Source organism: Cherax quadricarinatus, chromosome 4 (genome assembly GCF_038502225.1).
Source record: "Cherax quadricarinatus isolate ZL_2023a chromosome 4, ASM3850222v1, whole genome shotgun sequence".
Classification (NCBI taxonomy): Eukaryota; Metazoa; Arthropoda; class Malacostraca; order Decapoda; family Parastacidae; genus Cherax; species Cherax quadricarinatus.
In genome coordinates this window covers 39,760,689-39,772,410 of record NC_091295.1, presented here as the reverse complement: position 1 = coordinate 39,772,410, position 11,722 = coordinate 39,760,689, and the positions used below count along the sequence as shown (strand labels likewise).

The 11,722-nt window shown below is 38.4% G+C and overlaps 1 protein-coding gene across 2 annotated transcripts in view; it reads right to left on the bottom strand.

Annotated features, from left to right (window-relative positions):
- Nucleotides 1–2,659: 2,659 nt before the first annotated feature.
- LOC128684381 (glucose dehydrogenase [FAD, quinone]-like) overlaps nt 2,660–11,722 on the bottom strand; it is a 69,363-nt gene continuing 60,300 nt past the window's right edge. For both annotated transcript variants that reach the window (XM_070095848.1, XM_070095856.1), the window contains 3 exons: nt 10,216–10,286; nt 7,620–7,768; nt 2,660–7,298 (listed from right to left, as the gene is read on the bottom strand). In XM_070095848.1, the coding sequence (XP_069951949.1) occupies nt 6,737–7,298; nt 7,620–7,768; nt 10,216–10,286 (782 nt within the window). In that variant the 3' untranslated portion in view covers nt 2,660–6,736. The remainder of the gene's footprint in view (nt 7,299–7,619; nt 7,769–10,215; nt 10,287–11,722) is intronic.

Sequence of the window (11,722 nt, the reverse complement as noted above, 5' to 3'; positions counted from 1 at the left end):
TGGAATTCTGTACTTCAATAATTTCGCTAATACTGTATCAACTCTTTGGCTTATTTATCTATCTCACTTCATCTAATATGACATAATAAACAATATAAATAACACAGAAACCTGATATATACTCTAAAATGAATAAAATATGTCATTCATGTAGTGGTATGGGCAGTGTCGGCGGTGGACGAGAGTTTGTCTTGAGACCGAGCAAAATACTTCATGAATAATTTCGCTAATATCATCTATACGGCTTATGTATCTATCACAGTTCATCTAATATGACATAACAAACAATATAAATAATACAGAAACATGATATATACTCTAGAATGAATAAAATATGTCATTCATGTAGTGGTGTCGGCGGTGGACGAGATTTTGTCTGGAGACCGGGCAAAATACTTCATGAATAATTTCACTAATATCATCTATATGGCTTATTTATATATCACAGTTCATCTAATATGACATAACAAACAATATAAATAACACAGAAACATGATATATACTCTAGAATGAATAAAATATGTCATGTAACAGGTGGAGGCGGCCACAATTGCTCCCTCTTTGTTGTGGTAAACACTGCCATCTAGTGATGGCCTTTTGAAGCCGTCTATTATTATAATTATTATATGTAGTACATTATTATTATATATGTATTATTATTATTATTATTTTTTTAACAAGTCAGCCGTCTCCCACCGAGGCAGGGTGACCCAAAAAAGAAAGAAAATCCCCAAAAAGAGAATACTTTCATCATCATTCAACTCTTTCACCTCACTCACACATCATCACTGTTTTTGCAGAGGTGCCCAGAATACAACAGTTTAGAAGTATGTATATACGTATAAAGATACACAATATACCCCTCCAAACCGCCAATATATCGAACCCCTCCTTTAGAGTGCAGGCATTGTACTTCCCATTTCCAAGACTCAAGTCTGGCTATATAAAAATAACCGGTTTCCCTGAATCCCTTCACTAAATATTACCCTGCTCACACTCCAACAGATCGTCAGGTCCCAAATACCATTTGACTCCATTCACTCCTATCGAACACGCTCATGCACGCCTGCTGGAAGTCCAACCATCTCGCCCACAAAACCTCGCTTACCCCTTCCTTCCAACCTTTTCGAGGACGACCCCTACCCCACCTTCCTTCCCCTACAGATTTAAATGCTCTCCATGTCATTCTACTTTGATCCATTCTCTCCAAATGACCAAACCACCTCAACAACCCCTCTTCAGCCCTCTGACTAATACTTTTATTAACTCCACACCTTCTCCTAATTTCCACACTCCGAATTTTCTGCATAATATTTACACCACACATTGTCCTTAGACAGGACATCTCCACTGCCTCCAACTGCCTCCTCGCTGCTGCATTCACAACCCAAGCTTCACACCCATATAAGTGTGTTAGTATAGTAGTACCAACACACTTATAAGGGTGTGAAGCTTGGGTTGCCTCCATAGATAACGTTTTTTTGTCTCCACATATACCTCAACGCACCACTCACCTTTTTTCCCTCATCAATTCTATGATTAACCTCATCCTTCATAAATCCATCTGCCGACATGTCAACTTGCAAGTATCTGAAAACATTCACTTCTTCCATACTCCTCCTCCCCAATTTGATATCCAATTTTTCTTTATCTAAATCATTTGATACCCTCATCACATTACTCTTTTGTATGTTCACTTTCAACTTTCTACCTTTACACACCCTCCCACACTTGTCCACTAACCTTTGCAATTTTTCTTTAGAATCTTCCATAAGCACAGTATCATCAGCAAAAAGCAACTGTGTCACTTCCCATTTTGTATTTGATTCCCCATAATTTAATCCCACCCCTCTCCTGAACACCCTAGGATTTACTTCTTTTACAACTCCATCTATAAATATATCAAACAACCATGGTGACAACAAGTAAGAGGGAGGTGAAAGTGTATAAACTAAGACAGGAGGAAGTTTGGGTGAGATGTAAGCGACTACTGGCAGAAAGGTGGGCTAGTGCAAAGATGAGTAGTGGGGGGTTGAAGAGGGTTGGAATAGTTTTAAAAATGCAGTATTAGAATGTGGGGTAGAAGCTTGTGGTTATAGGAGGATGGGGGCAGGAGGAAAGAGGAGTGATTGGTGGAATGATGAAGTAAAGGGTGTGATAAAAGAGAAAAAGGTAGCTTATGAGAGGTTTTTACAAAGCAGAAGTGTTATAAGAAGAGCAGAGTATATGGAGAGTAAAAGAAAGGTGAAGAGAGTGGTGAGAGAGTGCAAAAGGAGAGCAGATGATAGAGTGGGAGAGGCACTGTCAAGAAATTTTAATGAAAATAAGAAAAAAATTTGGAGTGAGTTAAACAAGTTAAGAAAGCCTAGGGAAAGTATGGATTTGTCAGTTAAAAACAGAGTAGGGGAGTTAGTAGATGGGGAGATGGAGGTATTAGGTAGATGGCGAGAATATTTTGAGGAACTTTTAAATGTTAAGGAAGAAAGGGAGGTGGTAATTTCATGCACTGGTCAGGGAGGTATACCATCTTTTAGGAGTGAAGAAGAGCAGAATATAAGTGTGGGGGAGGTACGTGAGGCATTACGTAGAATGAAAGGGGGTAAAGCAGCTGGAACTGATGGGATCATGACAGAAATGTTAAAAGCAGGGGGGGATATAGTGTTGGAGTGGTTGGTACTTTTGTTTAATAAATGTATGAAAGAGGGGAAGGTACCTAGGGATTGGCAGAGAGCATGTATAGTCCCTTTATATAAAGGGAAAGGGGACAAAAGAGAATGTAAAAATTATAGAGGAATAAGTTTACTGAGTATACCAGGAAAAGTATATGGTAGGGTTATAATTGAAAGAATTAGAGTTAAGACAGAATGTAGGATTGCGGATGAGCAAGGAGGTTTCAGAGTGGGTAGGGGATGTGTAGATCAAGTGTTTACATTGAAGCATATATGTGAACAGTATTTAGATAAAGGTAGGGAAGTTTTTATTTCACATATGGATTTAGAAAAGGCATATGACAGAGTGGATAGAGGAGCAATGTGGCAGATGTTGCAAGTATATGGAATAGGTGGTAAGTTACTAAATGCTGTAAAGAGTTTTTATGAAGATAGTGAGGCTCAGGTTAGGGTGTGTAGAAGAGAGGGAGACTACTTCCCAGTAAAAGTAGGTCTTAGACAGGGATGTGTAATGTCACCATGGTTGTTTAATATATTTATAGATGGGGTTGTAAAAGAGGTAAATGCTAGGGTGTTCGGGAGAGGGGTGGGATTAAATTATGGGGAATCAAATTCAAAATGGGAATTGACACAGTTACTTTTTGCTGATGATACTGTGCTTATGGGAGATTCTAAAGAAAAATTGCAAAGGTTAGTGGATGAGTTTGGGAATGTGTGTAAAGGTAGAAAGTTGAAAGTGAACATAGAAAAGAGTAAGGTGATGAGGGTATCAAATGATTTAGATAAAGAAAAATTGGATATCAAATTGGGGAGGAGGAGTATGGAAGAAGTGAATGTTTTCAGATACTTGGGAGTTGATGTGTTGGCAGATGGATTTATGAAGGATGAGGTTAACTATAGAATTGATGAGGGAAAAAAGGTGAGTGGTGCGTTGAGGTATATGTGGAGTCAAAAACGTTATCTATGGAGGCAAAGAAGGGAATGTATGAAAGTATAGTAGTACCAACACTCTTATATGGATGTGAAGCTTGGGTGGTAAATGCAGCAGCGAGGAGACGGTTGGAGGCAGTGGAGATGTCCTGTTTAAGGGCAATGTGTGGTGTAAATATTATGCAGAAAATTCGGAGTGTGGAAATTAGGAAAAGGTGTGGAGTTAATAAAAGTATTAGTTAGAGGGCAGAAGAGGGGTTGTTGAGGTGGTTTGGTCATTTAGAGAGAATGGATCAAAGTAGAATGACATGGAAAGCATATAAATCTATAGGGGAAGGAAGGCGGGGTAGGGGCCATCCTTGAAACGGTTGGAGAGAGGGGGTAAAGGAGGTTTTGTGGGTGAGGGGCTTGGACTTCCAGCAAGCGTGCGTGAGCGTGTTAGATGGGAGTGAATGGAGATGAATGGTACTTGAGACCTGACGATCTGTTGGAGTGTGAGCAGGGTAATATTTAGTGAAGGGATTCAGGGAAACCGGTTATTTTCATATAGTCGGACTTGAGTACTGGAAATGGGAAGTACAATGCCTGCACTTTAAGGGAGGGGTTTGGGATATTGGCAGTTTGGAGGGATATGTTGTGTATCTTTATACGTATATGCTTCTAAGCTGTTGTATTCTGAGCACCTCTACAGAAACAGTGATAATGTTTACAATAATGTTTTATCACTGATTACATCATTGCTTAGTTAATCTTAAGTTAATTTTAAGCCTGCCCGTAATGCTATGCATACAAGTAGCTTTGGCATGCTGCTCCTACCTGTACTTTTTTGTACCTCTGTATGTATGTTCAAATTATTAAATAAATAAATAAATAAATGTGTGAGTGTGGTGAAAGTGTTGAATGATGATGAAAGTATTTTCTTTTTGGGGATTTTCTTTCTTTTTTGGGTCACCCTGCCTCGGTGGGAGATGGCCGACTTGTTGAAAAAAAAAACATGGTGACATTACACATCCCTGTCTAAGACCTACTTTTACTGGGAAGTAGTCTCCCTCTCTTCTACACACCCTAACCTGAGCCTCACTATCCTCATAAAAACTCTTTACAGCATTTAGTAACTTACCACCTATTCCATATACTTGCTACATCTGCCACATTGCTCCCTTATCCACTCTAACATATGTCTTTTGTAAATCCATAAATGCAATAAAAACTTCCCTACCTTTATCTAAATACTGTTCACATATATACTTCAATGTAAACACTTGATCTACACATCCCCTACCCACTCTGAAACCTCCTTGCTCATCCGCAATCCTACATTCTGTCTTACCTCTAATTCTTTCAATTATAACCCTACCATACACTTTTCCTGGTATACTCAGTAAACTTATTCCTCTATAATTTTTACAATCTCTTTTGTCCCCTTCCCTTTATATAAAGGGACTATACACGCTCTCCGCCAATCCCTAGGTACCTTCCCCTCTTTCATACATTTATTAAACAAAAATACCATATATTATTATACTATTATTATTATACATATTATTATTATTATATAAATAATTTGTAATTTTAATTCACACAAAAAATATAAGATTTACTGTTAGTCCTTATTGCAATAATTTTATAAATAATGTTAACTCATTCACAACTGCATGTTGGAAAGGATAGTGATGTCATTTGTTTACCCTGAAACAGCCAAGCAATGGACCATTTCTCCTAGGTTGAGCTCTATTTCAAGGTACTTTTCGTCGTGAAAGCAATTAAAATCATATCTATTTCCGTAATATATCTTCCATTCTATCAAATGAGACCAAAAAAAACGAGAATACAACCATAAAAACCCTTCAAAATAACCGCAAAGGGGTGGCTAATTGCTGAGAAGTGAACTCCATTATTTATCCTTAGATTTCTTTAATTTTTGGTGTATGTTAAGAAGCATCTTTCCATCATACATTGCCCAAATTTCAATAAGATAGTCCGACAAACAAATAAGATACAATTCCCAAGATCAAGAGCAAGAGCCCTTCACCAGTGTCAAGGAACCTGCCTTGAGGTCTGCTCGCTTGTGGAAATTTTGCTCGCATATGGAAACAAAAAATCGACCCAACGGCTGCTCATATTTGGAAAAACTCGCACATGGACACACTTGCATGTAGAGGTTCCACTGTACAGTACATTCATTAATTACCTGAAAATATTTGTGGTCTTAATAATGTAAACAAACAGACGTGTCTGCTTTTGGTTGATACACATTCATTCTCATGTCTGTAAATCTTCTACCATACTACAAACACTTTAAATTGTGTACAAGTTGTTTCCATGTTGATACAGTAGAATAAATAAAGAGGAACACTCCCATTCTCATGTAACACCATTTTTATAAGAAATGATGCTCTGAGTGAAGGCATATGAAAGGAATAATTTTCTGGTTACCCCTAGTAATATTATTGTGTACACATTTTCTCTGATGTTGGACTAAGAAAAAAGTTCTTCTTGCCGTCACTCCTACAAGTCGCCTGGCTATCACATCTCATATTTATGTTAATTTATTCTACTGTGACATGTATTTATCATGTTTATATGTTACGTAGCGTGTTTGTTATATAATTTTGAAAAAAATATCATAGATGGATTAATCTAAATGTCTATATTAATGTAATATACGACATTTAAAGCGCCCAAGAGATTATAATATGGCAGCAAGAGTAGAAAGATTCTTAGTGATTTCAATGTGTACCTGCACACCAGCACAGTGTGTAAGTATATATAGGTACAGGTGCACATAAGTATAATTATCAGAGTACAAATAAAATATTCAATAACTTTAAAACACTTGAAATTGTGGAAAGTTTCCAGACATAATAGAGATATGTGCTCACGGAGAATGTAAACAAACTGGGTAGGGCACACCGTATTAGAAAGACGAGGAGCTGTTTAGTGAGTTTTGGTCATAATTTGAAATTGCCGTATCAGCGGGATGCCATAAGGCGAAACGCCGTAAAGCGGGGCCCTACTGTAAATTGTTTCAGCTATAGTACTGTGATTTATTCTCATACTTAATTAAGGTCACAGTTCTTCAACTTTAAAGTCCCAGTCCTTGAACTTCAAGCCCCTAATCCTACAACTCCAAGGTCCTAAACTTTAAGGTCCTGTCCTCCTATTTCAAGATCCAACCCTCCTTCTTCAACTTTAAGGTCCAATCCTCCTCCTTCAACTTTAAGGTCCTGTTCTATTTCAAGATCCAATTCTCCTCCAACTTTAAGGTCCTGTCCTCCTATTTCAAGATCCAATCCTTCTCCAACTTTAAGGTCCAATTCTACTCCTCCAGCTTCAAGGTCCTGTCCTTCTATTTCAAGGTCTAATCCTCCTCCTTCAACTTTACGGTCCTGTTCTATTTCAAGATCCAATCCTCCTCCAACTTTAAGGTCTTGTCCTCCTATTTCAAGATCCAATCCTTCTCCAACTTTAAGGTCCAATTCTACTCCTCCAACTTCAAGGTCCTGTCCTCCTATTTCAAGGTCCAATCCTCCTCCTTCAACTTCGAGAACCACTTCTTCAACATCAAGTTCCCAGTCCTCCTTGATAAGGTCGGCAGCTTTCTCAGCTATCATGATGGTAGCAGCGTTGGTGGCTCCAGAGACGATGAGAGGCATGATGGAGGCATCCACTACACGCAACCCAGACACTCCATAAACCCTAGAATAATACACAACAGGTTAGGCCCCATTAAGGAAGGGGGATGAGTACCTTAGTGGTGAAGGGCTCTTGATGCAAAGAATTGAAGCTACCTTTCCTATTCTTTGGATCAGATCTGAGTACCTCCTAGTACCCTGGGTGTTGTATGACCCCTACTCCTTTTGAGCTTCCCCATGAATATAACAATGGTAAATATGTAATAATTACTTGAACTATAATTATAATAATATTAAATATTACTACTACTACTACTAAATAATAATAGTAATTGCTTTAGTGTATATAGTTCTATTTTCCAAGAAAGTAATGCCATTGTCTTACTTGAGTCTTTCATCAACAACAGCAAGAGGGTCAGTAGTTGGTCCCATTTTGCAGGTGCCAGCAGTGTGCCAATAGGAAGATGCCATGTGCTGTACAAAGCACTGCCAGTATTCATCTTCCAGTTCCTTGTCCAGACACCCAGGCACTTTCTGCAAGAAGGCACACAAATTACACACCACCACTGCATGTGCTCACAAGTGCTGGAAAATATACAGAGAAGGATCACAAAGTTTATTCCATGAACTGGAAAATTCTCCTACAACGACAGGCTGAAAGTACGTACGCACTATGGAAAAATGTTAAATAAGGGAAGATGAGTGAGGTGTACAAATGGAAAACAGGTATAAAGGGGAAAATTTATTACCAAGACAAGAGTTGCAGAATTGAATTCAAAGTGAACAAATTTGGATCTAGAAATGATATAAAGTAGTAGTAGTTTGGCAATAAAGTTGTAAATGAGTAGAATAAACTACCAAGTAGCATCTCTGATCAAGAACTTTAGGTAGTTTTAAATATAGGTTGGACAGGTATATGAGTAGGTGTGGCTAGGTGGGAATTGGGCCTGCCTAATATGGGTCAATAGGCATATTAAGAGTGATCCACCTTTCTTATGTTTTTAGATCTCACAATAAGAAAACATTTTCAAGGTTGATAATATTTGTGTGTAGCCTCTGAAAGTAGGTACACTGATGCTGTTGCAGGGAGCTTTTGATCAAAGGAACTGAAGCCTTTATTCCCTTTCTTGGATCAGACCTGATGACCTAACGTTCTCCAGTCACTGTATGAACCCATCAGGGTTCATACCCACTCATATACCTGTATGAACCCATCAGGGTTCATACAGTAATTGGAGCATGCCTGCACTCTGAAGGAAAGGTGGGAATATTGCAGTTAGAGGGTAATCTTAATTGTGATGTTGGCACACTTCTGGCAAGACAGCGACTGACTGAATGAATGATGATGAACGAGCTGTCTTCATTGGATTACCCTGCACTGATGGATGATAGCCACTGAGGAAAAAAATCCTAAAGGTTCTGGGGATTAATGCTCTCAACCTGCTTCTCTATCATATATATATCAAATATTATACCATACAAGTGAAACAAACACTTGTTAAGTAATTACTCTCATGCAAACACAGAAATTAAGTGGGTCTAAATTTTGTTCTCCAACTGAGGTCTTCTTCAGGTATTAGGCCTTGTACTACAATAGGTATATGTAAAAGAAGTAAATGCTAGGGTGTTCGGGAGAGGGGTGGGATTAAATTATGGGGAATCAAATGCAAAATGGGAATTGACACAGTTGCTTTTTGCTGATGATACTGTGCTTATGAGAGATTCTAAAGAAAAACTGCAAAGGTTAGTGGATGAGTTTGGGAATGTGTGTAAAGGTAGAAAGCTGAAAGTGAACATAGAAAAGAGTAAGGTGATGAGGGTATCAAATGATTTAGATAAAGAAAAATTGGATATCAAATTGGGGAGGAGGGGTATGGAAGAAGTGAATGTTTCCAGATATTTGGGAGTTGACGTGTCAGCGGATGGATTTATGAAGGATGAGGTTAATCATAGAATTGATGCAGGAAAAAAGGCGAGTGGTGCGTCGAGGTATACGCTCTCCATGTCATTCCACTTTGATCCATTCTCTCTAAATGACCAAACCACCTCAAACACCCCTCTTCAGCCCTCTGATTAATACTTTTATTAACTCCACACCTCCTAATTTCCACACTCCAAATTTTCTGCATATCTACACCACACATTGCCCTTAGACAGGACATCTTCACTGCCTCCAACCGCTTCCTTGCTGCAGCATTTACAACCCAAGCTTCACACCCATATAAGAGTGTTGGTACTACTATAGGAGTGAATGGAGATGAATGGTATTTGGGACCTGACGAGCTGTTGGACTATGAGCAGGATAATATTTAGTGAAGGGATTCAGGGAAACTGGTTATTTTTATATAGCCGGACATGAGTACATGTACTGGAAATGGGAAGTACAATGCCTGCACTTTAAAGGAGGGGTTTGGGATATTGGCAGTTTGGAGGGATATATTGTGTATCTTTATATGTATATGCTTCTAAACTGTTGTATTCTGAGCACCTCTGCAAAAACAGTGATTATGTGTGAGTGAAGTTAAAGTGTTGAATGATGATGAAAGTATTTTCTTTTCAGGGATTTTCTTTCTTTTTGGGTCACCCTGCCTCGGTGGGAGACGGCTGACTTGTTAAAAAAAAAAAAAAGAACTTTCATATTATAAACTGCTAAAATTCAACAGCAATCAACTGCTTGGTCATTAGCTTGACCACATGATAGATATTGCTATATGAGAAACTTATGAATTAAAATATTCATAGACATTAAGGGTTTCAAATATTTTAAAAATTATATTAAAAAAAAAAATACTGACCCTTCAAAGGAGGTTCCTTGATGCTGGTGAGGAGCTCTTGATCTAGGGAATTGTATCTGTGCTCCAATTCTCCATCCCCCATACACAGATGTTGTATAATACCTATGAGTTTAACACTCCCCCATAATAATATAATATGAAAGAATTCCTTATAAACTGGGTGAATGTTTCCCTAGGAAATCTTACCTGTTTGTGTAGTTCAGCTCCTTGAGTCTTGAAAGCTGATGTTTTGCCCAGTTTCACAGCAAATTTGACTCCTGTAAAGAAGGTTATTGACAACCCTTGTCAGGAAGACAAGCACATGAAACTGAAAAAATGTAATTTATTAAATGTCCAGTAAGATCCTTATCAATAAGATTCTCTCTTGTAGTTGTAACTAATTTCCTCATTAAATATATTACAAGAATGTTTGTTCACCAAGAGATATATATCTCTGAATGTTTATCTACGAAGCAATGTGTACCTCTGAAAGTACACATACACTTTATTGACTCAGTATACTTTGTTTTTTGTAGGCTAGAGAGGAAAGTGTGCCGTCTATAAAAGTAGCCTCTAATTTGCTATTAGCAGATGAAGAATCAAGCCTCTACCATTCCTTGAATTGAATGACTCAAATTTAGAACTCCCTATAAATATAATATATAATAATGCGGAGGACTTCTGGTGCTTATGAATAACCCTCCTACGGTAGATATGACTGTAAAGACTTATAAACTCAAAATGAGGAAATTGGAGTACCCTTAATACTGGTGAAAAATTCTTGAGCCAGGGAACTGAAACTTTCCTCCTCATCTTTGGACCAAACCTGATTGTACCTCCCATTCCCCAGGTGCTGTATAACCCATGTGGGTTTAGCGATTCTCACAAATTTAATATTAAGACAGTAATAACTATGAAAACTACTACTACTATACTATTAGAAAATTATTTTATATATTTTTTTATTAACACACTGGCTGCTTCCCACCAAGGCAGGGTGGCCCAAAAAAGAAAAGCTATCATCATCATTCACTCCATCACTGTCTTGCCAGAGGCATGCTTACACCACAGTTATAAAACTGCAACATTAACACCCCTCCTTCAGAGTGCCAGTACTGTACTTCCCATCTCCAGGAATCAAGTTTGGCCTGCCAGTTTTCCTGAATCCCTTCATAAATGTTACCTTGCTTACACTCCAACAGCACATCAAGTAATAAAAACCATTTGTCTCCATTTGCTCCTATCTAACACACTCATGCATGCTTGCTGGAAGTCAATGCCCCTTGTACACAAAACCTCCTTTACCCCCTCCCTCCAACCTTTCCTAGGTTGACCCCTACCCCACCTTCCCTCCATCACAGATTTATATACTCTCAAAGTCATTCTATTTCATTCCACCCTCTCTACACGTCCCAACCATCTCAATAACCTCTCCTCAACCCTCTGGATAATAGCTTTGGTAATCCTGCACCTCCTAATCTCCAAGCTACGAATTCTCTGCATTAAATTCACACCACACATTACACTCAGACATGACATCTCCACTGCCTCCAGCCTTGTCCTTGTTGCAACATTCACCACCCATACCTCACACCCATACAAGAGCATTGGTATAACTATATTCTCATACATTCCCCTCTTTGCTCTCATGGATAAGGTTCTTTGTCTCCATAGACTCCTCAGTGCACCAGTCACTTTTTTTTCCTTGTCAATT